General features: G+C 56.9%; 1 protein-coding gene across 3 annotated transcripts in view; it reads right to left on the bottom strand.

Moving 5' to 3' along the window:
• ZNF385C (zinc finger protein 385C) overlaps positions 1 to 26,344 on the bottom strand; it is a 56,148-nt gene that overhangs the window by 23,185 nt on the left and 6,619 nt on the right. For 2 of the 3 annotated variants that reach the window (XM_039380354.1, XM_039380353.1), the window contains exon 2: positions 16,154 to 16,402. In XM_039380354.1, the coding sequence (XP_039236288.1) occupies positions 16,154 to 16,402 (249 nt within the window). Of the gene's footprint in view, positions 1 to 5,141; positions 5,217 to 16,153; positions 16,403 to 26,344 lie in introns of those variants that run through there. The other variant, XM_027747711.2, reaches the window with a different exon arrangement.

Below are 26,344 nucleotides of genomic sequence, written 5' to 3'. Positions count from 1 at the left end.
ATTACCCCAAAAGATTTTAAATCCCCGAGTCCAAAGATATTTATGAGATTTTGTTTCCATTCCTGCTCTAAGCCAGTCAGGCTCTGGGGGATGACGCACACTCTTCCCGCAGGGAAGCAGAGGTTCTGGTGTTCCTGAAGCTGCTGACCCCAGGGAGCCCCATCCCCACACAGCCCCCGGTTCTCCTGCCCACCCACCCCGCGGTGCCTGGCTCCACCAGCCCCCATCCCCAGCCATCACAGAGGATGGGGCAGCACCCTGCAGGACCCTGCTCCCCCTCTGCACCCAAAACCCTGGCTGTGACAGCCCCCAAAATGAACTGGGAGGATGCACGGGAGGGAGGACTCACAGGAGCTGCCCGGCCGCATCCCTCGCACCCGAAGGTGGTGACAGCTCAGTTCAATCTCTGCCGTGTGTGGCGGAGGGGGGAGGCAGAGAGGAGCCGCTGTCTCGTGTGGGAGAGAGCACCCGGCACCGTGTCAGCTCAGCCAAATTAAAAATACTCCTGCAGCCCCCGGGCTGGTGCCTGGACGGGCGGATCTGACAAGGACAGCTCCTGTGGGATCTGCAGAGACTGGAGGGACACGGGAAAGAGAAGGTGCTCCCACGCAGGGAAGGGGATGGGGCACATGCTGGAGGACCCCAGTATTTCCCTGCTGTGTCCCAGCTCTCCCACACAGCTCGGGGTGCTTGGGGGGGGCTGTTCCTCCTCTGACGGGGGGGCCCTTCCAGCACTGCTGTGGGCACAGAGGGCCTGGCTCCAGCACACTCGGGTCCTTGTGGAGGAGCCTGGGTGGGTAGTGGGCCATGGGTGCTGCTGGAGAAGAAGCCCCCTGAGCTGCTGACATGGGAACCCCCCACATCTCCCAGCCACCGTCAGCTTGCAGGATGCTGCCTCGTGCCTCCTTCCCCTGCACAGCCTTGTCACAACCTTCAGCTGCGTGACTGCAGCTGGCAGGGAACAAGCCTTGAAATAAACTCGAATGACATCCCTGCAAACTCTGGACATGGCCACAACAGGATTACTGGGCTGGGGAGGGAGGGGGGGTCATGCTCATCTCTCCCCGCAGGCGACCCCATCTCTGGGCTGAGGCTCCTCAGAGCAGCAGCTGAGAAGGGCAAAGCCCTTTTGTCGAGGAGCAGAAGCAAGGACAGGGTGATCTCCCTCTCTGGGCTCCCTCCAGTCCATGCACCTGGTCCTTGGGAGGCAACTCGACTGCATCCTGCTCCCTGAGAGCCACAGGGAGAATCACCCCACACCACCAAGGTCAAAAACAGCTGCTGAGGAGCAAAACTGGATGCGGGTCTTGCTCTATCCAGCCTCTTTTCCTTCCCCTGTCCACAAACATCAAGTCCAATGCCTTTGGATTTTAATTCCCAGCTTTCCCTATCTGCCAGGTAATGATCTGAAAAATCAGCATTTAGTGATGCCTCCCCCAGCAGAGACTTCAACCACCTCTGCCACAGGTACCAAGGGGCTTGGGAGGGATCTGGGCTCATCCTGACCCAAGGGCAGTGAAAAGGAGGTGGCAAACACTGAACCCTGATCTGGCATCCACTGCCCACAGCCCTGCCCATCCCTCCCTGGGTAGTTTGGGAGAGGTCAGGGTCTTCTCAAGAGACTGAGAGCTCAGGGGGGCACCAGAGCCACGGATCAGTTTAGTCTTTATTCTGGGCACTGTATAAATCGTGCAAATTACAGCCAAGTCCAATTCATTACAGCCAAGGAGCGGCTGACAGAAATGAAAAGGGAGAAAAGCTCCTCAGATTGATGCTTTCTCACCATTCCAGTGAAATAACCAATTTGGAACAAATTAGGGGCTCCCGTCTCCACCAGCCTTTTGAATTGCCTCCAAGCCAACGCACATTTTTCACAGAGCAGCATTTCTTCCATTAGCAGTGAAAATTAATGATTTCTATTATTGAAGCACCTGAAGGCAGGTACCTCCCTCACACAGCCGGGGCTGGGCTGGCACCGAGCCCCCGGAGAGCTGAGAAGAGCCTCGGGGAGACAGACAGGTTCAGAGAGGATAAGGGGCATGGCCAGGGCCACCCAGCAGGTCGGTGGCAGAGCCAGGCTCCAGGCCAGTGGCCATCCCCTCTCAGTGGTGCCATCCCAGACGTGCTGGAGCAATGCACACAGACCACCACAGCGACGCCCAAACCACTGCACGTGACTGTGCCACAGCTGCCCCCAGCAACCCCCCAAGCAGTGAAACCACGTGGGCTCCAGCCAGTCCCAGCTTTGCTCAGGAAGGGAGAAAAGGGGAATTGCCCCATTTTCAGGGGAGCCCGCCAACTCACACTACAGGGGAGCAAGTCCTGAGGGGCCAAGAGGGCTTTTAAACCCCAATCCACTCACATATTCCCCCTCTTAAGTTTCATAGCCCTTTGCCTCCCCCCACCTGCTCTCTCCTCCCAGCGTTATTCCCTGAGCACAGCTCCACTGAGGCTGCGCCGACAGGCTGAAGTGTGTAAGCCCCCACCACGGCTGCCCCACAGCCAGGCTGGTCATGATCAGGGTTTGGAAGATGACACACATCCGTCATTATTTTTTAATTATATTTTTATTTCCTACCTCTAGTATTTCATTGTAATTTCCGCCACTCCTACCCAGGCCACGCTAATATAATCACTCCGGCGGAGAGTGGGAGCAGCCAGCCCACTTGTTCCAACATCCCGCTCAGGAAAGGCAAAAAAAAAGCAATTTGCTAAATCCCCAGCCCCTGCAGTCATTACAAGCTCGAGGACATCAGGTGGGTGCTGGAACAGACCATCAAAGCATCAGTGCTGGCAGCACCTGCCGGGAGCATCAGCACCGAGAAACTTCAAAAAAAAGTCCATGTTTGCTCAAAATACTTGTTAGCAATTCATTATTGCAGGTGAGGCATAATTAAAAATGGGCTAAAGAGATTTGTGAATTATACCCTCGGCTTGATGCTGGAGATGCAGTGATATTTTCTAGCCCACATCATCCTGGAGGTCAAGATTAGATGACAGTTTGGTCTAAAAATACTCTGAAGGGTAGGCTGAGGCTGTTGGAGGAGGTCGGAGCCCCCTGTGCCCCCCCACCAGGTTTCACTCAGGGTTGAAACCAGGGGACAGATGTTTCCCCCAGGACATTGCTTGGAGCAAGCCCCAGTAATAAAAACAACCGCTGCATTTACAGGGAAAATTCACCCAAAACAACCGCAGGGAGAACTCCATCCCACCATCTGCCAAAGGAGCCCCAAAGCCAAATCCCGTGGCTGAGTGGGGCCGGGCTCCCCCCACCATTACCCCCCACAGCTTCCAGAGGGCTGGAATCACCATGCAAGCCCTATACAACCATCACATTCCTCCACCCAGAGTTACATGTTCCCAGCACAGGATCGCCAGCAAGCCCAGAGCACTGCAGGGTCAAAATTGAAGCTTTAGTGTCTATTCAAGATTTCCTCCACGTTTGAGACCACAACATGAAAAGCAAGCTCTGCTGTTGGTTTTTGTTTGTCTTTTAAACCTGCTTTGCCTGACAAGTATTCCAGATAAATATCCCGAGTAGTGTTACACGTTCCAGAGATACAGGGAAAGAACAGCTTGGAGAAAAGATTGTGTTTCAAACTATTAGAAAAATTAAAGTGATCCATGGGAGACAGCTGGGGCTGCAGCCACCCCGATGTGGGCACCTCAGCGCGGCCCTGACCGATGTGCCAGACCAATGACATCCGTGTTCCCGGCTCCAGCAGCCAGAGGCACCCACAAGCACACGCCAGTGACATGTTACCAGAGGAAAGCGAGTGCACGGCAGCCTGCAGACGTGCCCGTGCTCACAGGGATGTGCACACCACACACGTATGGACACGCGTGGAGAGAAGCAGCGCCGCTGCCCACAGGGATGTGCCGGACCCGTTGCTGCCAGTGGCCAGGGCCACACTCCCCCCCCAGCGCCTGCCACAAAGTTAATGCTGATAATACCAAAACCACTAAAATTACCAGCCCTGAATCCACGTGAAACGGGTCCAAGAGCAGAGTCATGCTCTGTTTGCTGCCGCTGCTCCGCTCCTCAAGCCCGTGATGGCCAAGCCTGGCCACGGAGCTCCACCACCAGCCACCTGGCCACCCTCGCCAGGACACTGCCGGCGCTCCCCACAGCCTCATTTCGCACAAAAAGCACCAAAACATTTGCATCACAGTCGCAGCAGAAACACAAGTTGGAGCTGACACCCAGATAAAGAGCAAGGGCAAAATCCAGCCCCGTCAGCACACAACCTTTTCCCTCCTCTTTTTGCAGCCCTGGGAAAAATCAATAAGATGCAGTGAGTCAAACTCAGCTTGAATCCCGTAAGTAATTAGGATTAGCAGGCTGGGAGCCGAGGGAACAGGCTGCCTGTGTGCTGGGCAGGGAGGGACCATTTTGTGGGTGTAGGGTACAGCCTCAGCTGATGCAAATAACAAGAACAGCTCTTTAACGGGTGTTTTAGGCAGGACGGCAATAGGGAATAGGAATGACATGATTTGCTTAGAAACAAGAAAATCTCATGAGGGTAACGTGGGATGCCAAGCCCTGCTGAGAGCAAGATGGGGACCCCACAGGTGAATCAATATTTGAGTTTGATGCCGAGCCCATTCCTAGCCTCTCACTACAAGCCCAGACTCTTCAAGCACCACGTATTCCCGGGGCTCTTTCCTGGGGGTAATTAACCCACCTCAATGTTTCACTATTCAGAGTTAAGTTTGTGGCCAAAATCTCAAAGTGGAGAAGAGACATGGACACACACAGCCTGAACATAGCTACCAGCAAAATAAGAACCGATTCGCTGTGTTTCTGCCCATAAAGAACAGCCTGGACCCTGATTTAGTGCCCTTTTCCCCAGCTGAAGGAAGTCGGCAGAAGCCGGGAGCGCTCGAATCACGGCCGGAGCAGCCCCGGGACAGTGGCGGGGCTATACCCCGATCCCCGCCGCGCCAACCCCACCGTCCCTCCGACCCCCGCCCGGCCCCGGAGCCCCGCGCCTGACCCGGTCCCGCTGCACCGTCGGGCTCCCGCTGCCCCGGGCAGCGGCTCCGGCAGCGGCGAGAAGGGGGTGAGGAGGCGATGGGAGGAGAGAGAAGGGGGGGCAACGGGGAGCGATGGGGCTGCGGGAAAGTTGCGTTTCACCCACCTAGAAGCATTTTGGATGCGGCTGCGTCGCCTCCGCGCTGCCGGTGCCTCCCGCTCGCCGGGCAGAGCTGCGGGCAGGGCCGGGCGGGCGCAACCCCCGCTCCGCCGCCCAGCGCTGCCGCCCCTCGCCCCGCGTCCGGCCCCGCCTCGGCCCCGCCGAAACGCGGGGGGAGAAGCTGCCGGAGGTGCCGGGTATCAGCGTGGAAATGGGCGGGGGGAGCGGGCGGCCCCCGCCCCGCACAGCCGCCCCCGCGCCGGGGCTGCCCAAGCACCGAAACCTGGGGCGGGAGGAGGGAGCCCTCAGCGGCTCCGCTGCGCCCCCGGGGCTCTGTCCGAGCGTCCTCCAAGGGGGCTGCTTTGGGGTGACACCTGCCAAGGTGCCCCCGTGGGTTTCCGCCGCGGGGTTTGCTCAGGGAGGGCAGACAGAGGCAGCCACCCACCCCGACCCCCGGGAAAGGCTCCTCGGCAGCAGGAGCTGCGTGTCGCTGCCTGGTGGCCACATGTCCTTGCCCGGTGCTTGCAGGTCCCTGTCCGGTGCGTGTGGGTCCCTGACCAGCTCAACACTGACCCCAAGCACTGGAAACACGCAGGGCCGACCCAAACATGGCATCAGCTCATGGGGTGACATGAGTGGACTCGGGAAGCCTGATCCGCATGGGGGGCTCACCCCAGCCCCCCATGATTGGGGTTTTCATGAGCCCAGGGCCTGCTGCCCTCCCCATTGGTTCGTTAGCAGAGGCTGTGGAAGTTGGGCTCCCCATGGCAGCACCTTCTCTGTGCTGATTTTTGGCCTCTTCTCTGTAGGGGAGGCTCAGGACTTGCTTACATTGGTGCCCTTTAAACAGGGAAATGATGAAAAACCTGTCTGTGAAAAGAGGAAATAATCGTCTCCCCCCACTCCCTGAAAGGCAGACAACAACAAGGAGGGAATTGAATACTTCCCCCAAGTCAAACAGTTCAAGGAGCTGGGCAGAAACTGCTGGGCCACGAGCAGCGTGAAAATGAAGATGTTAAACCACAAGATGCTGAAGTCCTTTCCCATGTGCCACAGCCAGACCAGGCACTTTTGGGGTAAATGACAGAATTTTGGTGCACTGAAAAGCATCTAAAGCCATCAGGACTTCCCCTGGGCACTGCTGCCAGACCAGGGCACCCCAGGGGTCCTTCTCCCAAAACCCACCCAGGCTAGGCTGGCACTGGGGCAGCCCTGGCAGAGCCCTGGGCAGGGTGTTGCTGTCGGGGTCGTTAGCGGCAGCAATAAGTTTAGCCAGGGCAGTCACTAATCTGGGATTGACAGCTGGCCCTGTGTGCCTGGCCCTGGCCTCCTGCAGGCTATTTAAACCCAATATTAATTTGTTTAATGTCATCAGCAGTTTGGTGTTACTGCAAGGAGTGTCGAGCAGAGGGAGAACGGAAGTGTAAAGACTGGGAGGAGACTGGGGCTAACAACCATACAGTGGCTGTTCTCCTTTCCCCTGGGATGACCACAAGCCATGAGCAAGTTTGGCATCTCTTGGCAAAGACCAGCTGGACCAATGTACAGCCTTGACCCCCCCCCCCTCCATCCTCCATCCACCCTTGCCCCCATCCCTGACCAGCCCTTTGAGGTCTACCCATCAATTCCATCAATAAATCCTCTCCCAGCTCCATCTGGTGCCGTGCTCATCCCAGCTGGGCGGGCAGGTCCTGGCTGGCATTGCCGTGGCTGAAAGGGCTCGAGCTGGTGTGACATGGAGGGGTGGGAACGAGGAACAGCAGCGAAGAACAGCAGCGTGGGATGCTGTGCTCCTTTGTGGCCAAGCCTTTGAGGCCATCTGGAGCAGGGGCTAATTGCAGGTGCTGATTACAGCCCCTGCCATTAACGCCTCCGGCCCTCCCTGCCCAGCCCAGCAGATCACTGGAATTTCCCGGCACTGCAGCGTGGGTCCGGCGGGTGCATAATTTGCTATATTTGTCCATGGACCCTGGTGCTGGCACACAGGGCAGCAGTACAAACCCTCCCACGGGGCCCAGACCTACGTCACCCTCCTGGTGGTGCCGTCAGCCGCTCCATCCCCCGGGGAGCAACGCCCGTGGCTGCTGCTCCCCACAACCTGCACTGTGGGACGGAGTTGCTGGAGCACCTTCCCCAGAGCGGCTGTGAAGGGTGCCTGGGGGCCATGACAACTGGCTCCACCATCCCTGCATAATGCTGTGTGAGGCCCTAAAAAAAAAACAGAGCCAACAGTGGGTCACACGCCACAAGCCCCTGTGGTCACCACTTTCTGACACAGGTTGATATCCACATGCAAGACCCTGATGGCCAAGTGTCCTGAGAGCACGGGGACAGAACCAGAGGGTTCCTTGTGGAAAGGCCCCAGCCCCCAGCCCTCAGCGTGCAGCTCATCATACATGTCCTGGAAGAGGCAAATCCCAAACATGCAGTCAGAGGAGAGCGTTTGCCAACAGCCACTGTAGAGCTGGACTTGCTTGGGCAGGTCTGCTTGAGCTGTGCTTGTGGCTTAAAGGGAGAAGAGGGAGGGCAGGGAAACAGGGAGGGTGCTCAGGCTCAGTTTGGGCACAGACTGTCCCTAATGTCACCGATTCACTGGGCTCTTTGTGAGGAGAGGCTCCAGGAACTACAACAGAGAGATTAATCTGAACCCTACTGAGGGCAGTGTTAAACTCTTCACTGGCTGAGAGACATCCAGGAAAGGCTCTCCCCAGCCTTAGACTCCAGTCTGGCAAATAGCGACTGGAATTGGGCAATGAACACTTCAATAAAGGAGAAGGGAGACAGAGGGATAAAAACCCAGGAAGAAGCCCTCCCCCCCCTCCCAGGTCTGCCAAGCCCTCCAGAGCCTTTCTGGCTGACTTTGTTCACCGAGGATTTAGGGTATAATTTGGGGGTGAAAGATGCCAGATAGGATCAAGACCGATACACCTGGAGGACGTGTATCAGTTTTCTTCTGCTCTGTAACCTGAGCCCTGTCAGGAGCAGAAGGCTCCGGCTGGAGCAGCCGCCGGCGCTTCATCCCTGCTGGGCCAGGAAGGCGGGCGCTGACCTTTCCTGCTCCTGAGTTTGCTCAGGATTAAGGTAACATATTTTAAGGGCTGAATCCTCCCCTCGAGGGGTTCCCACACAAAGAGGATGGGGTTTGCAGCTTGGGTCCCCCTGTCATTCGCCTGATAAACAGGAACTCGTTAAACCGCCGAATCCACAGTGCCCACCCAGATCCTGTTTTTTAATTAATCCCCAGGTTTTTTTATGACTCCTTCCTGAAGATTTCTGCTTTTATGCATCTAAAAGGAGCAAACTGGGTGCTCTGTGGAGGGATCTGGCGGTCCTGGGGGACACACCCCCTAAAATGAGCTGATGGTGTGGGCAGGGCTGTGGGAGCAGAGCAGGGGCATTGTGCCTCCCGTCTTAATCATCTTTCCCAGAGAGATGGCTAATTACAAAGGCATCCAGGACAGGTCTGCGAGTAGGGTGGAGAAACTGGATGACTTAAAAATATTTAATTATCAGGAAAAGGGGAGGAAATTACACCTGGAAACAGTTTCAGAGAGAGAATGTAATATATTCCCTCTAATCTAGGAGAGCCTTCCTGTAAGGCACAGAGTAGAGGGTTCCACCTGCCACCACACTTCGGTTCCCACCAGCCCTGTGCAGATTTTCTGTGGTGCCACAGGGCTCATGAGCCCCCATATGGATTCAGCTGGGGGTTGGCATGTAAACCAGCTACCCAAAAACTTCTGGATGCTTATTTAGCCAGGGGTGACTCAGCTCCGGTCTCACCCACCAGGTCCCTACTCAGCTCTGGCCCCTCAGGAGTTGCCAGGGCCAGGGAGCTTTTCTGGGCACACACTCGGGTGCCATGGCACAGAGCACACTAAGACACTCCCTCTGGCATGGCAACGGCCAAATAAATTGAACTATTCCTCATAAATCTGTAACTGTAGAAAATACCAAAGGTGAGCTGGAGCAGTGTTGAGCTGGAGCTTTCCAAAAGCAGCGATAACTCAGGGGCAAGAAAAAAGAAAGGAATTGAATTTGAGGCGAACAGGCAGTGCCCGCAGGCAGAGGCAGCCCTGCTCCGACAGCTCCGACAGCTCCGACAACTCCAGGGCCCCAATTCGACTCGCATGCTCCAAAAGCAGAGAGGTGAGGGCAGCCTGGGGGGGCTGAAACGAAAGGCCACGGTCCTTGTGCTGAAGGGACACATGGCTGCACACACACTGGTCCCTCACAGCCAACTCCCCTGGCACACCCGGCTCTGCACTGCCCTGCTCCCAGCTCTGCTCCCAACTCTGCTCCCAGCTCTGCTCCCAGCTCTGCTCCCAGCTCTGCTCCCAGCAGCACCGGGACCAGCGAGAGGGGAGGTCCCCAGCCCCTGGATGCCTGCTCCCAACCCCAGGCTGTGTCCATGGCTGCAAAGGCCAGAATCCCATTTTCTCCCTCTGCGCACCCGCGCTGACACCATGGGGTTATAGAAAGGAGAGCTCACTCCGGGAAAGAGGCAGAAGCATGACGAGGGGAGATCATCTCTTCAGAGAAAATTTTATATTGCTTACGACTTACTGTCTGGGAACATAAAACAGTTTAAGCAGTCGACCCTAAATCACAGTGACAGCTCCACACTACCCACAACCCCTCGCTCACCCTCCCCCAGCTCCCCCCGAGCTGCCTCCGCTCCCCATTCGCCCGGTTCCAAACGCTCACTCCTCCCGTGTCCCCGGGCGAGCAGCACACGCGCGTGCACAGCACAGAGACACAGTGGGTACAGAGAGGGACCGGGGCTGGAGGCTGGGGGGGATGAACTGCATTTCCATCATGGAGACCCCGGACAAGTCACCTCCCCGTGGCTGTCACCCCTCCCTGGTGCCCCCAGTCAGCCCCGGTGCTCTTTGGGACGGCGCCTGGGCACGGGGAGGCCGCACAGCCCTCGCACGCACAGCCGGGCACGACCTGCTCTGTCCAGCACCTCTAATCCCCAGTGACAGCTGGGGTGGGAGCGGGATGCTACGGGATGCAGCCGGGTGCTGCTGGATGCTCATCTCTCTCCCATGTCAGAACAGGACAGCGGCTGCCTCTGTCCCTGAGAACAGCAGAGCCACCTGGGGATGCCGAGGTCCTCTGTGTCCTCACCCTTCCCTGGGGACGTTTAAGACACAGGAGACCCCAGGTGGTTGGGGGGCACAGCTGAGCTCCCCCAGCAGGATGCATTTGGATCCAATGCCTGGGGTGGCCATGAGAGCCAGGAGCTGCCTAACCCCAGAGCTTCCCAAACACCATGCCCCCTTCTAGGGGGACATCACCCCCTTCCCAGGGACCTCACCCCTCCTCGGAGCTGCTGATGGAACCCTGGAAAAGGCCCCTTCAGGCTCAGAGCTCTCTCAGGACGGGGACCAGCGGGTGCTGACGAGCTGGGACACGCTCACAGTTTAGCTGCTGCTTTGACCATTTTTTCCCCACTTAAAATAAATCTCAGGCTTTCCTCTTCCAAATCTGCTGAGCTGATGTTACATGGGAAATTGTGAAATATTGCATGGCTACGTGTTCCTCCTTGCTCTTAATCCACTTCTAATTAATGTCACGTGTGCCGCAGCCCTGAGCTGAGTGGCTGTGAAACACTATTGAGGCAACTTGACAGCAAACCGACTGGAAGAAAGTGACAGCAAAATCCACGATTAGGGAGAACTGGCTCACAACTGCAGGGCTTAAAAATAACATGAGGCAATTTCCTACTGATTTTGGGAAAAATCGCCACTGCCAGCAGCACAGCACAGTCTCTGCCTATACTGCACCCAGCAGCACCAGGGCACCCCGACAGCTCAGGCAGCCCCTGCCAGCCCACTCAAAGATGATGCTTGATATATATTATCTGACCTTGATATCTTTTGGCTTGATCTCTATATTTTTAAGGGAAAGTCCTTCCACAGATGCAGCTGGAGCATGCATCCCAGCCCCTCAAGCTCCTGCCGTGGGGTCAACTATCTCCTCCATGCCCCAGCAGCACAAACGAAGCCCAGCATCTTCTCTGTGTCATTTTTATGGCTAGGAGTTTAAATTTTTAGGATATTTTTGGAATAAGTGTGTCAGGGAACAATACCCCTGAAGCTCTGGCCAGAACTCAGGGTGCAGAGCGGGAGGGCAGAGTCCCAGTGGGGAAGGCTCCACACCATGAAACCCTTCCAGCCAAAGCTGACCACTGATCGATTAATTTTCTATTTGAAGTTACTGACTCAATAAAATCAGAGATTAGTTATGCTAGAGTTATTAATCCATGGAAAGCTGAATAGCTGGGCTTTTCAGAGGGACAGCAAGTTAATGGGGTATTTTCCGAGGATTTAGAAAGGGAGCAGTTTTCTCTGGATTCGTGGGCTGGCACGAGGCTGATGTGCCTGGAGCAGGGTCTGGGCTCATGTGGTGCCTCTCACACGGAGCCCGCAGGCCCTTTCCGCCACGGAAAATGGCTTTTTTAGTAGAACAAGAGCATTTAGTGAAACAGAGCTTGTCTGCCACTTCCCAGTGGCAGGGGTAAATCCCTCCCCTTCTCAGCCGTCCCAGCTCTGCCCCCAGGAGCCCCAAGGGGCATCCCTGCACCCATCCCTACACCCAAATGGGAAGGGAGAAGGCTGTGAGTAAGCAGAGGGAAGGAAAACTTAAAATTACCCAACTGAGCTTCTGCAAATGACGCCTGATCCCAGCCAACATCTTTAAGACATGAAAAAACCATTGTATTTTCCCCACTGAGATTCCACGTTATTCAAATCTGATCTGAAAAGCTATTTTTGCTCATCTTTGCTTGCAGCTGAAGGGAGCAGCCGAGGCCAACGGAGCAGGAGGACTCCGTATGTTTGTCCTTCTTAAATTCACAGAAGCTTAAAATCTGAACCCTGGTGCTGCCTGGGCACTAGGTGTCAATCAGCACCCAGCAGATGCAGGGGTCTGCCCCAGCTGAATGTTAAAGCCCCTTTAACACTCAGGCTGGGCACGGATCTGTTACTGGGAAGTTCGTGAGAGCCCGACGTGCTGCCAAAGTCCCTGGCGAGGGATGATGTGAGGTGGCTCCTGTGCCAGACAGACCCTGGCCTTTCCCTGCTGAATTTCTCCAAAAGGTCCCAAAAGCAGGAGAGCAGCAAACTGCTGCAGGAGTTAAGGAGGGAGCCAGAAAGAACAACGTTCCCTCTGGCATTGCCGGAGCAGGTCCTGGCAGGCGCCCGAGGCTGGGCAGGGCTGGGAGCTCCGGCAGACACGAGGACATCCCAGCCCCGACCCAGTGGTGACACGGCTGCTGCACCCTGATTAGTCCCAATTAGACCCTAATCCCACATGTTTGCAGATTATTTAAATCAATACATTGGGTTTATTGCAGACAAAGCCCCACTGAGCATCGCCCTGTTTATTAACAACAATTAAAGGATTCCGTGTGGAACATGAAATGGAACAAAATGGGATTGGCACCAGTTTGCTTGGTAGTGAGCAGCTGAAGGGCTGCAACAGCAGAGAGCAGCCGAGGGAAGGAGGAGGGAACATGCTGCAGCTGAGCAATGGGATGCCAGAGCACACAGAGCAGGGTCATGGAAAAGGATCATGGACCAGGACCACATGCAGGATCGTGGACTGGGATCATGAAATAGGCTCACGGAGCAGAATCGTGGAGTGGGATCACGCACCCATCAGACTGTCCATGGTCAGACCCACCAGCTCCCCTCCCTCCTCTGCTCCCCACGCCAGGGCACGGCTTTCCCAGACACTGCTCTGGGTGGTTTTCAGGATTTGTTTCCCAGCAGGGCTATCCTGGCCCGGTGGAGAGCTTGGCCATGGACTCCCTGCTCACAACCCAGCCTCGGTCACCGTGACCCAGACTCTGTCCCACAGGAGCCAGTCGAGGGGAGTGGGTTCCCCCAAGCTGCCAAAATCAGGGAGTTCAGCTGGCACCCCCTGTGAAACCCACCAGCAGCTGCCAGCCCCCCCAGCTCTCAGAGCAGCCCAGGCTCCCCCGGGGTCCCCAAATCCCCTCCTGGGGCCCCCACTCTGTGCTGCAGACCCAGCGATGCTGAAGCTGTCACAGTGATTTCTCTGCTCATCTCAAGCCTTTCTGCTCCCGAACACGCATGGACAGACATTTCAGCAGATAACTGGGGAAACCAGGACCTTTCCCTTTGCACGAAACTGCTGTTCCAGGGCTGTGTTGCCAAAGGGGGGAACGGCACCAGGCAGCCCCAGTGTGAGGGGGAAGGTGGCACTGGGCAGCCCTGGGGAGGGTCAGGGTACGTAACACCGCGGGGCACGTGGAAATGAGGAAGAGCTTGTGACATGGATCAGCCCCGGGGCACAGCTGGCTCTGGGTGTTTTGGCCCAACTCTGCCTTGGCACTCGGTTTGGGGGAGCAGCCCAGTAGCCCCCAGGGCCAGGAGCCTGCTGCTCCAAAGGAGACTGCTACCCACTGCCTCTCAGGGAGATGTGAGCTGGCAGGGCCCAGGGATGCTGCTCCAGCAGTGGCGAGCTCAAGCTCCTCTTTACATCCCATGACTTTTTTGAGACACTGGTGGAAAGGCCTTTTGGGGAGCAGTGGATAAGGCTGTAAATTCCTGAAATGCTCAGCCTGTCCTGTGATGGGAGCCCCAGTAATCATCCAGGATGACAAGGGGAGGCAGTGCCCCCCCATCCCTGCCCTTGCCCTCACCCTGCAGCCACCACGCCCCATTTTGGGGTGTATCAGCTCTTCCTGCTCGTTCTGCACCAGACGGGGGTTCAGCTCCTGAGGACTCCAAGAGCAAACTGAAGCTCACTGAGGCTCCCTTGGAAATCACAGGCAATAATTAAATCACTCATGACCCAGTTGGATTAGAACTGGCATCTGTGACATGAAAACATCTTTTATCTGTGGGCACCCCATATCTAATCACCACCTGCACTGTGATTCTGTATGGGACAACAGGGATCTGGGATCTGCCTTGCAAGGAAATGCCTAATGAGCAATGGTTTGTTTATAAGTTGGGGTCTTTGTGGCACAGAGCTAATGAATTGTAATGACGCTGATTAGCACGTTTGCCAGCAATGCTCCTCTGCAGCTTTGCTCCATAAGATGCCAGTGTTCACAGCTTATGCAGGAAGAACAGATCCGAGGAGCCAGAGGGGAACGGGGAGACTGAGCAGCAGCTGGGAAGCTGCCTTTGATGTAGCTGTAGATGTCAGCATGAGACAGAGATTCCAGCCCAGAGGAACATCCCATCTTTGTCTAACACAATTATTTCATTTAATCCATTGTCTTTAACCTCCCAAAGCTCCCACAGTGCTGACATGCCACTGGAGACACTTCTTAGCTGTTCCTCTCCGTGGGCTGTGCCAGGCTGAGCCCAGCAGCAGAGGAGGCACCTGCCTGAGAAGGGGTGAAAACTCCAATGACCACAGGCAGGTGCATTTCCTCAGCACCCAAAGGTACTAGTTTGGCCAGCGAAGGGCTCCCAGATAACTGTAATGGGGCAGGGCAGGGCCCCCTCAGCACCACCACCCTGCCAGCCCTGCCTGCACCCTCCTGCCCACACACCACAGTCCAGGCAGGAGCACAGGCAGGAGCTTGTCCTGCGCTTGTCCTCAGCTCACTGGGGCAAGGCAGACAGGGATGGTCCCCTCTTGGGACAATGCTGGAAATGAGATTTTTAACCAGAAGCGCGAGGAAAGGTCGGCTCCAGCCACACGGAGTGGCTGTGGCGGGAGCAGGAGGGAGAGGGAGGTGTGGGGAGCAGCTGCTGCCTGCAATCCCCCAGTGAGCAGATCCCAGCCCTGCACATGCAGGAGCCACTGTGCCCTGCCTGGCTGAGCAGAGCATGCAGGGGCCCTGGGGCTGCGGCGTCTGCGCACCCCGACGCTGGCAGAGGTCAGGGACGGTGCAGAAGCACAAAGAGCAGACTGGCACGCTCTGAGATTCTTTGGCTCGGTAGGAAACACATCCTTGGACAGCCTCCCATCGAGCCACAGCCAGATTCAGGGTAAAATCTGGAAGCTGCAGGCTGGAATTTATGAGCCCTGTCCCCATTAAAATAGCCGGTGATATTTCCATCTGTCAGTAACAATGATGAACAGACCTACTCCTTTGCATATCCCAGGCCTTGCCCAAACAAAACCAACACCAGTCAGGACAGGATTTGGCACAGAGATGACCATTGCCCTGCTGGGAATTTATGGTTCCAGTCTGCCCAGCCTCTAGGAAGAGCAGGAGCAGGGAACCAGATAATCTTTAAGGTTCCTTCCACTCAGGGCATTCTGTGATTCTATGAAATTCTCGTGGTTTGCTCCCAGCGCCAGACAAACCCTCACAGCTCAGGCAGAGCAGGTCAGCCATGGTGACAGGGTGACATTTCTGGGCATATTTCCCTGCTTTTATGCAGAAAATCTGCAGAGCCAGCTGGGCCCAGCCAGGTGAACGCTGGCAGATGGTACAGAGGGCAAGTGAGTCCTTGCCCTTGCACGAGCTCCTGCCCAGCGGCGTGGCACCTGCGTGTGCCGGCATCCCTGCCATGGGCCAGCATCCCTGCTGCAGCTGAAGGGGCCTCAGCACCAACATCTAAGCAGCATTTTGAATCAAACTCAGCACAGATACAGGAGATGTGCACAGCAGGAGCCTGGAGGTACAGGGTCGGGGCAGCACCTGGGAAGCAGCATCCAGTAGCCCTGCAACCGACAGCCACTCCACCCTTGGACACGCTCGTCCCCGCTGCACAAACCTTCTACAGAACCCAAAAATACGCTCACAAAGACACAGAGCAGCAGCAGCCACACTTACACATGGACAGACCCACATGTGTCCATCCCTCTAGTGCCACAGCATGGGCTCTCGGGCCCCAAAACCACCTCAGGGCTGGCAGTGACAGTTGGGGGAAGCCCTGCAGTTCTCAGGCAGACCAGCAAGTGAGATGCCAAGGACAGAACACAGCGTTCCTGAACTTTCCATGAGCCCAGCGGAGCAGCCGTGCCAGAGCAAGGGCAGCCTTTGGGCAAGCTCGACCTGCTGGGTGGGCTCCTACCTTGGGCTGCTGGCATCTTCCCCTTGTTGAGCTGCTTGAGGCGCTTCTGGTGGGACTTGCCGTTGTAGTGGATCTGAGCCTGCGCGGCCGAGTTGAGCTGGATGTTGCAGACCTCGCAGAGTGTGAACGACTGGTGCTTCTTCTCCCGCTTCATGCGCTGCTCGGGCTGGCTGGGGGGGCAGCTGGCCACCTCTGCCAGCCGCACCGCGCTCTCGGGGCTGTGGGATGGGCTCAGGGGTCGCTTCATGCCTGCGGGAGGAAGGACAGACCCGCCATGAGGACAGAGGGACAGGAACAGGGTGCCATGTGAGGCTGGAGAGCCCAGCACAGGTCCCACGCCTCTGGGGTGTCTGGATCCAGGGGGCATCCCTGAGCAAGAGCAACAGCGTTTGGGCAAGATGACATGAGCAGCAGCATTCCCAGAAGGGAATAACCCACTTCTTCCAAGTTTCCAGCTCCAGAAGACACTCCTTGTGTCAGTTCAAGTTTCTGTTCACTCCCGGACAGCACCGTAGGTTGGCCCAAGGCAGAGTTGGGATGGAACCAACTCTCTGCAGGCAAGAGACTCAGCTGGCAGGACTCGTGTGCGGTGCGGGGATTCCACAGCCCATCCCCACCATGGCAGGAGGACGACTGGCACCAGGACTGCCGGCCACCAGTAGGTGCCCGTCCTGAACGTGGGGCTCGGTGGACCACCTTGTGTGGGAAGCTGAAGCCCCAGACCCATACAGGGACACCACAGGGAAAATCTGCCCAGGGAGGGGCTGAGGACAGCCCTCCAGTGACCTTTGCCTTGCAGGGACACTGTCCCTGCTGCCCAACCCAGAGCTGGGAGCTGGTGAGACATCCAGAACAGCCTCAGAGGTGCGAAAGTCACCCGAGCCCCGTGATCCAGTTACCACCTTGGAGCTGGCAGCTGCTGGTTACAAATACCCACAGGCACGCTGTGCCGAGACACCCCAGGGGCCAAAGCAGGGGCCAGGGTGTCTGTGGGTGGCCAGGCGGGACCCAAGGGTGCCCTGCAGAGCCGTCCCTGGCATCCTCGGGCAGGGCTGCAGGGGGACCGTGCAGGGCTCAGCCACCTGTGTACTCCATGGGAGTGGAGCAGGGACCAGACCGGGGGCTTTGGCTCAGGCAGCCCAAAAGCTGCTGTGTCGTGCCGGCGTGGGTGGGTTCGGGGTGGGGCTCCTCATCCACCCATCAGGAGAGGGACCCAGTCGGTCCTCGGGCCGACCGGCGGGGTCGGGGGGTCTCGGGGCGCTGCAGCCCCGGCCGTGGCCCCGCGGTGGCGCCGCCGCTCCGCTCCCGCGTGGGTCCCGCGGCGGCGGGAGCCGGGACCGGGCACGGCGGGGACCGGGGACACCGGCGACAGGAGACAGCGGGTCACCCCCTCGCGGAGCGGGGGTGCGCTGCCACCCACCCACCCTTGGGGTGAGCACCCCAGTCCTCGGCGGGTCTCGGTCCCATCCTGCGCCTTCCCGCACCCCGGAGGTGGCCACGAGTGTCTCCATCAATAGTCCTGTTTAGGCAAAAGGAGCGGGAGGTCTTCCCACGAGCTGTTAACGGAGCCGGAGGCCTTTCCCAGGATAACCATTAGCAGAACAGCCGGAAAGCAGATCTGGATGATGATCAGCGCCAGGAATGTGAGACAGGGCTTCGGAACGCAGCGGGAACGGCGCACTGGTGGGGACACGCCAGAGGAGGCAGGTCGCTGGGTGCCCTTGGCATCCTCCCCCTCCCCGGGTATTTTTAATGCAATCACATCCCGGGACGCAGAGCTAAAATTGGAACATTATGTGGACAAAGTATCCTTAAAGTCTGCCTCGTCTTTAAAACAGGCGCTGCTGTTGCTCTGATTAGCCAGTGACTTCTGTCCCGGCTCCCGGGGCAGCGTTTGAAGGTCTGTCCTAATTACACGCACGCTTGTTGTCTCATTCACTTAATTTCTGCTGCGCCTGTTCTGCTTCTCAGGTGTCAGGGCCACAAACCGGGTCACTCGTGGCTGGGATGGGTCACGGGACAGGTCATGGCACATGTGCCGGAGGTGTCCTGACTGATGATTACTTTGGGGCAGATTTCCCCTTTTCAGCAAAGCACTGAGGATCTTTCTGGGGGACTGTTACCTTTGACAGGAGGGAAACTAAAACACAGTGAAGGTTAAGTGACACCACTCCGGTGACGCCCCCCCCCGTAGGGACCCTCAGGCTCCCTCCTGCCATCAGCACCAGTTTGTGTCCCATGGGACTTTTGTTGGGCCTGAACTCAGTGAAGCCAACACATGGGACCAGAACCTCCCTCTGAGTCAAACTGCCTTCGCCACGGAGCTGAGGGGATATCACAACAGCTGATCAGGAGATCAGTCCATTCAGCAATGTAGGAGCAGGGAAAACACCACCCGAAGAGAAAGTCTGCATGAACTTGCTAAGAGAGCAAGAAATCTGAAAAAAAAAAAATCTGATTCGAGTTCACACGATTCTGCACCATTGAATCCACCTTCCTCGTTCCCAGCTGAGCGCACACAACAGTAAATAAAAGCAGTGGAAGTAGAAAAATTGGTGTGAAAGCGGCCACCAACAACTGTCACAAAATTCCCTCAATCCCCCCAAGTAAGGACCGATTTCATGGTCCCACCACCTCAGGTTTGCACCATTGAGCAGCTCCGTGACCCCATGATTGCCCTGGGTGTTTGCACCAGGGACCCTGGCTGTGCCCCCCCTCCAGAGCCCCTGGGGAGCCCCAGACCCCCCAGGGGGGCAGCTCCACCCATCCTACCTCCGCACAGACTCCTGTCTGCTGGCAGAGGCGATTTCTAGCCCACCCACTCATTTGGGCTCAGGACACAACGACGCTCAAGAGGCAGCACCTGGTGCCCCAGCCCGGCGCGGGAGGCTCCTACCTGGTGCCTGTGAAGGGAGCACCGAGCCCTGCCCTTGGCACTGCTGAGCCGAGCCGGCTCCTGCCTGTGTGCCACAGCCGTCAGGGCACCGCAGCCGCCCCTACGCCCGGAGAGTTCCCGACACTTGTCTCATATTTCAAGAAGCACTTCAAATGCGGTTCGATTGCCACTAAATCAGCCCTCATCAGCAGCCTCCGGACGAGAGCCGGGCACGTCCGAGCTGGTGCCTGAGGCTCAGCAAGTTCCCAAAGAGCCTGGAGCGTCACGCTGGGGCAGTGGGCGCCAGCTGGCAGGAGGTGGCACTGGAGGAGCCAGCTTGAGCCAAGAGCAGGAGGATGCACCTGACAGCAGCTCTCGGTGATGGGGGAGACAGGGGAATGGGGCAGCTTCCCAGGGCGCCTCGAAGGTTGGGCCCAGAGCTGGAGCAAGGCACATTTTAGGATAAGTCCATAAACCATCCGATGTCAGAGCAAGGATCAGTGGGAGCCATCTCTCCCCCAAGGCTCCAGGCTGCAGGCTGGCTCCTGGCACAGGGACCAGGGCACACAGGAGACTCAGATGACCCACACCCCAAATGTCCCAGTTGGCTCTTACCTTCAGATGCTCCCCAGGGTTCCCCCCAGCGCTGCTCCCACGCGCTGAAGGGCAGCGGGACATTGTGCAGCATCCCGGGAGGGCAGGGAGCATCGCACAGAGCACAGTGCCACTGCGTCTGTCCTCTCCTTTGCACATCAAGATCATTAACGCCGCAGGGCTGAGTGTCCCCTGAATCAGCAGATCCCAGCCCTGTTCCCGGGCAGTGAGGACAGCTGAAACCCAGATGAAGGAGATGCCGTGGAGGGAACAAGGTTGCTCCTCTGCAGCGGGGCAGGGAAAGTGCCCATCCTCTCTGGGAAGCAAAACCTGGACAATGCCACCAGCTCTCACACCAGCAGAGAAAACAGCAAAGCAAACAGAGGTAGGGAGTGTGGCATTCCATCCTGGGGTTCGGCTGTAGGTGTGAGCACAGTGCAGGAGCAGTGGGAGAGGAAGGATGGAGGCTCCATGATTCATCACCCTGATCAGATGCTGCTCCCCCAGCCACTCCGCGTGCTGCCAGCGGAGGAGAACCTGGCACAGGGCTGGCAAGATCACAGCATCCTTCAGGATTCTTGTGGCCAGCACAGAGCCATGTCTCACAGAGACACTAAGTTCTCTCGGGAAATAAAATACAGAGAACTGGGTGAAGCACGGGGAGGCTCCGAGCCCCGGCAGCACCTCGTGCCTCCCTCACGGCTTGCTGAAGCTGCCATGGGGAAGTTCCCAGAGAAGATGATTTTCCACAAGTGCAGGATCCAGAATGAGATCGAGGCCAACTCCTGGGGAGCTGCCACCCCCACCACAGACACCGACAGCTGGGCTAGCAGTGGTGCCACTGAAGGTGTGAGGCCACAAGCATCGCCATGAGCACTGCGGTGGCGGCAGCAGCGGTCACATTCCCCCACCCACGTGTTCCCTGGAGGGCAAAGGTGGGGACACCCACCACGAGCACTTACAGTGATGAGTGGGATCCCAGCAAGACCCACAGCAGAGGTGGGCAGAGTCTTCCCTCCCAGCTCCCCTCACTTCTGCATCTGGATCAGGACCTTTTCGGGGTAGAAACTGGCCTTTAAGTGAGCTTGTGGAGAGCTGCTGGCTCACAGGAGACCTCCAATTTAAGCTGGAGCTCTCACAGGCTCCTGTATTACAACGTAAATTAAATATTTGATAGTGCTAAGCAAGTGACATTTGCAGTCCGGTCATGGCAGGGGTATCGGATAGAGATATTTGCAACGGGATCTGTTTAAATCCATGTAGTGCTTTGGATCTGTCCATCAAAACAGGACCAGAGCTTTATTAAAATAAACGTTATCAAACACCCGATCTGCTGGGGGAGGCTCTGGAGCCCATGCAGTGGGGCCAGGGAGCAGCTGAGCTCTGCTGAGCCAAGAGGCTGCCAGCACAGCACAGCTTTGAAAGAGATTTTCCTTTAAAATTTAAGAGTAGCAAGAGACTTATCCCCACTTGCAGCTGTGTGAGGCAGATTCACTGCAGCAGAGAGAAGGGTAAGCACGACCCAGCCCCAGATGGAACTTGTTTTCAATCAGATCTCTCGGATATGAGGGATTTCTGATACCTGACACCAGATCAGACACGATCCCATCCCACATCCCTCAGAAACATGTTCCAGAAACTGTCACGAAGTTGTTCAGTCTGACAAATGCCCGATTTCCTTCCCCAGCTCCACGACGTGCTCAGTGCATGGAAACACACTTTATCAAAGTATGACAAAACTACTTTCATTACCTGCCCTAAAAAAGAGCTTGGAAAGTTAAAGACTGGAAGGTATTTTCTGCATCCATCACAGCAGATATGACAGAGTGACACAGAGTTCAGGCAGCTTGATGACAGTGATCACCCTTCAAGGACAGATTTGGGGAAGATTTCCTTACCAGCACATGGCTCAGTCCCATCAGCTGTGGTGGGAGGGAAGGCTCCCAAGCACTGTCCTGGGACTGCTCCAGGGCTGCTCTCAGCCCAGAGCTCTGGGAATATGGGACCAGGGCCAGCTGGACACCCCAATGACGTGGCCGAGGGGCCGCCCCACTGCCCCCCCAGTCTGCCCCAGATCCACGGTTCTTGTCACGGTACTAAAGCTCCCAAACCTCCTGGCTGCTGGGAAGAGTTTGAAAAAGCGTTTTGAGCTGTAAGGCACATGACAAGTAAAAAGAACCCCGAATTTATTGTTTTCTCAGAATTTAGAGTGGGAGGAAGGAAAATGGGACGACCCATGATTTTTTAATGCCTGCAGTTGGCAGCTCCATATTTAATGTGACAGCATCCCTTTAAGAAAAATATGTTCATACACAAGGAAGAAAATAAATTGGCAAAGCAATTTGCTTTCAAGCCAGGCTGACAATTCCCTGCTCCAACACTTTGCTGCAGCCTTGGGTGAGGCGCAGTGGCCGGAGCTCCATGCTGGACAGGGATCATCCCAGAGGTTAAGGGTGCTTTGCTGGGTGACAAGCCCATCTGGGAGCAGTAATTTGTCCCAGAGATATTACAAAGAAAGAGTGGAAGGAATAATTCATTGTGTGTGAGGCGACAAGGAGACATGCTGTCATGTTACCACGCTGACAACCCCCCGACACAAACAGAGATGCTTGTTATGGAGCCTGAACCCCCACGATCAAAGAGGCTTCTGCATTTGGGGTAGGAAGGGAGAAAAAAAAGACAGGAAGAAAGGAAAAGGAGAGCAAAATCAAAGCCTTGTTACCATTTCTTATGAAAGAAACTTGTGAGAAATGCTCTTTGCAGAGCAATTAGTCACCAGGATCTGAGACGAGCACCCAGCAGGACCTGATGCTGCTGCCCTGGGGCTTGGGAGACACAGCCTGGGGGTCCCACCAGCCGTGTGTCCCCCCTCAGGGGGTTGAGCTGACAGTGCCAGTGGAAAAGACGGGTCTGAGGAGGGACAGCACGATGGCACCAGAGCCACAGGGAGGAGAGGAGCCAGAAACTGGCATCCAAAACCATCCCTCACTTCTGCATCCTCCCCGGTCGGGGGTCAGAGCTCCCCTGCACGATGCTGCACTCCCAGCACCTGGGGTCCCTGCTGACAGTGGCAGCTCTCAAGTCAAGCCCCTAAAGCCTTGAGCTTGTTGGTGGTGGTGAATCCCCAAGCCCCTTGGGGTCCCCAAAGTGATGGGAGTGTGAGGGTCCTGTCAGAACTACGCTGCAGGAGCACTGGCTGCAGCATCAGCTCACACCTTGAAACTCTGAGTTGTCTGTGAACACCAGGACACCAGCACTGACAGGCAAGGAAACTAAACAGGACAGACAATAATGAATTGCCCACATCCCTCAGTGTCTCCTGGATACAGAGTAATGCACATTGCTCACCGGATGGAGGACAGAAGAAGAGTTTCAGAGCTTGGGTTTAATCAGTTCAGTGACAAGCATGGCCAGGATTCGTCCCCCCCTCGTCCACCCACCAAACTGTGGTTTGGTGTCCCTGCTCCTCTCCCAGCTCCTAGGTCCTGCCAGCCCCTGGACTCACTGCTCTGCTCCTGCAGTGCTGGAATGAAGCTGCAGGAACCCAGTCACCGCAGCATTGAGAATCCTCTGCCGTACTGGAGGTCATCAGTGTCAGGAGAGAAGCACGTGTACCCAATTAAACCGGAAAACCTCTGCTCCCAGAAGGGCAGAGGGCAGTGAGTACTGGCTGGTGGCGCAGGTGGCAGCTGGACTATTTATTTGGGCAGCACCATTAATGTTATTTAATGAGCTCGGGTGGGTCAGCATTCCTGTTTGAAAGGAATTCCTAAATGGACTCATGAGAAGTTACTTGTCTCCCTGCCAAGGAGACAGCCCCACGCCTGCTTCCTCCCGCGCATCGGCGCTGAGCAGGAGAGATCTCCCTGCTCTGTGCTCACCTGCCTCCCACACATGTGTGACACTGCCATCGCTGCTGCTGTCACTGCAGGGGCTGCCACACTGTCACCAAAGGGTGCCTGGCACAGAGGAGGCAGTTCACATTGACCCTGCACAGGGCTGATGAGCAGCACAGAGCCATGACCAGAGCAGAGGCTGGTCCCTCCACAGGGTATTCCCAGGCTGAAGCCTGGTAGCTGCTGCTCCTCCACCTGGGCACCGGACGCTGCCCTGTGCTCAGCGCTGCCCACCAGCAAATTCCAGGTGATGGGAAACACGGCGGCAAGGTGGACCAGGTGGAGGGGCTGCTGGCAGGTCCATCTCCTGCCAGACAAGGCAGCCCATCCATGCCAAGGGTCCGAGCGTGTCCCTGCGTGGGCACAGTGCCAGCTCCCAGCCGGGACGGGGGAGGCAGCCAAGGAACAGCCCCGCGGGCTGCCTCGGGGCGTGTGCTGGGGCCGGGATCCCGACGGTGAGCCCTGCAGGCGCCAGCCCATCACCCGGGGCTCCCGGCTCCCCGGGGTGTGCGGGGGACAGCAGCGAGAGCCTCAGCTCTGCTGGCAGCTGGCGAGAGGTGGAGGCGTTGCTGTTATGAAAACATGCGAGGGCTGTGTCTGAAAACATTGCGAGGAGCCAGCTCCATAAATAGGCCCTTTATGGCTCTTCCCTGCACTGAGACAGGCCCTTTCACATGCGCTTGGCTCCGGCATGGCGGGTTACTCGGTTAAAACAGCCTCCTGTCAGGTGGGGGGAGCTGGGGGGCACCGGCAGACAGGATGCTGACACTGCAGTTCAGCCCCACCACCCTACGAGCAGAGGGTGCTCCCCCACACCAGCACCTGTGGAACAGTGGCTCATGTCCCTCTGCAGGAGCTGCGATGCCCATGGGAGGACAGAGACCAGGACAGTGAGAGACCAGTCATGAGACATGGGCAGCAGCTGCTCCACTGCCACCACCTCCGCGGCGCCGCAGCACACGGCCACAATTAATCAATGGATTCATCACGGAGTTGTCAGTAATTGAGCAGCTCCGGTGGCCGTGGAGCCCAATGGCCTGCCTGGTGTCAGAAGCCGCGCGTGCAGCAGCAGCTCTTTGCTGCTTTCGGCCACATCCATTTAACACAATGACAGTTCGGTTTGTGCCCCCTCAGCAAACGTCCCCCGGTGTGGGAACACTGGTGACTAAAGCAGCGGGTGAACGATTAGTGACTCAGCGCATAATTTTGCTCATTTTGTGGCTTTTTTTAGCACGGGGCGGACAGAGCTTGCACAGCAAACACTCGCCTGGCACCGCCACCGCTCCCCCCACGGCGTCCCAGCACTGGGCACCCACCTGGGGCTGGGGACCTTCTGCACACAAGCAGCTTTTTGATGTGGTTCTGCCACGGAAAACAGGGAGAAGAAGCTGGAAAATGCTGCCAAGGGCTTTGGCTTGTTCTTCATTCTCCCTGTATTGTTTCCTTTCTGACCTGGGGAAAGGCAAGGGGAGCGCTGCAGCCGTGGGGAGCCGGGCAGCCCTGGCTGCGCAGTTCGAGCTGCGCTGGCGCTGACCCGGCAGCCGCCTTTGTCAAGAGCAAAGCACTGAGCTCTTGTCTTGGCCGTAACTGATGTCTGCAAACACCAGGTGCCGGCTTGAATTAACAAGCTCTTTGAGCTGGAACTGCGCTGCGAAACAGCCAACGCTGTGGTGAATGCTGCTGGGGGGACCTCTGCCCAGGCCACCTGCAGCAGCCCAAAGACCACACGAACGGCTGCATCCCACGGGCTGGGGACAGTGACAGGGACATGTCATCAGCTTCTTCTCATCCTTACAGACAGGGCAGCCACAGCACAGCAACCGTCTGAGTGCAGAAACCCAGCATGAGAGAGCAGGTCCAGCCCTGAGTGGCTCTGTGTCTGGCAGTGCCAACCTGGCCAGTGGCGCGTCTGCACCTCCAGGTGATCCGTGCAGGAGCAGAGACTGCCACATCCTTGGCACTGCCACTGCACCTTCACAGATCCCCCTCCATCCCAGCTGAGCCACCCCAAGGTCCCCCAGGTCACATCCCTTGTCCCTGCATCTGTGCAACCAGCACAACCAGTGGGACCATTGAAACCAGTGCCAGCCACTCCTGTCTACCATGGGAAGCAAGTGCCAATGCTGTCAGACGGTTACTCAGTGTCACCAAACCCTCCCATGGGGCCAGAGTGACATGGCCCCAAAGCAGCTACAGGGGTGGCAGCCCCAGCCACCACGAGGGGACAGGGAACCACCACCTCCCTAAAGCAGCTTTGTCTTTGCTTTCTCTTTAATGATTTCCCAGCTGCTTCCCCATTTCGGCTGATAATGGGACTTCACTCTCTATCTGGGTCTGAGAGGCGCTTGCCTTGTTCAGGCTGGAGAAAATCAATTCCCCTCTCACTCAAGTCTTTCCAAGACAGATGAACTGAAGATCGTGCCTGCCTGAGCAAAATATTTATTCAGTCTGGGAACAGATTTACTTTTGAACCTTCTATAAATACAGCTGAGGGCCCCAATTTAATCCCTTACCAGAAGACCTAATTTTATTTGTTTTATGTTTTAAAGAATCTACTCTTTTCCAGTGCCTTGTCAGCAGGTGAAGAAAGGCAGGATTTTTGGCACTTGCATTGGCAATGGGTGGAGGGCTCCGGGTGTAGCCAGTGAGACCCCCACCACCACTGAGTCTGGGTTCTGCAGGGTTTCCTGCTCTCCGTTACTGATTTACACCCATCAAAGTGCTGCTGGGGCCAGGGCAGGCAGGGAGAGGCCAAATCCTCCACAGAGGCGTCTTTGTGACCCTGCCTGCCCTGCCCTCATGAGAGTCCCCATGCTGGGGCAGAGT

The sequence above is a fragment of the Pipra filicauda genome, unplaced genomic scaffold (genome assembly GCF_003945595.2).
Source record: "Pipra filicauda isolate LSUMZ 115617 unplaced genomic scaffold, ASM394559v2 scaffold193_size2426894_pilon, whole genome shotgun sequence".
NCBI classification, from domain to species: domain Eukaryota; kingdom Metazoa; phylum Chordata; class Aves; order Passeriformes; family Pipridae; genus Pipra; species Pipra filicauda.
The sequence above is the reverse complement of the archived record's forward strand: the minus strand, read 5'-3'. Positions and strand labels throughout refer to the sequence as shown.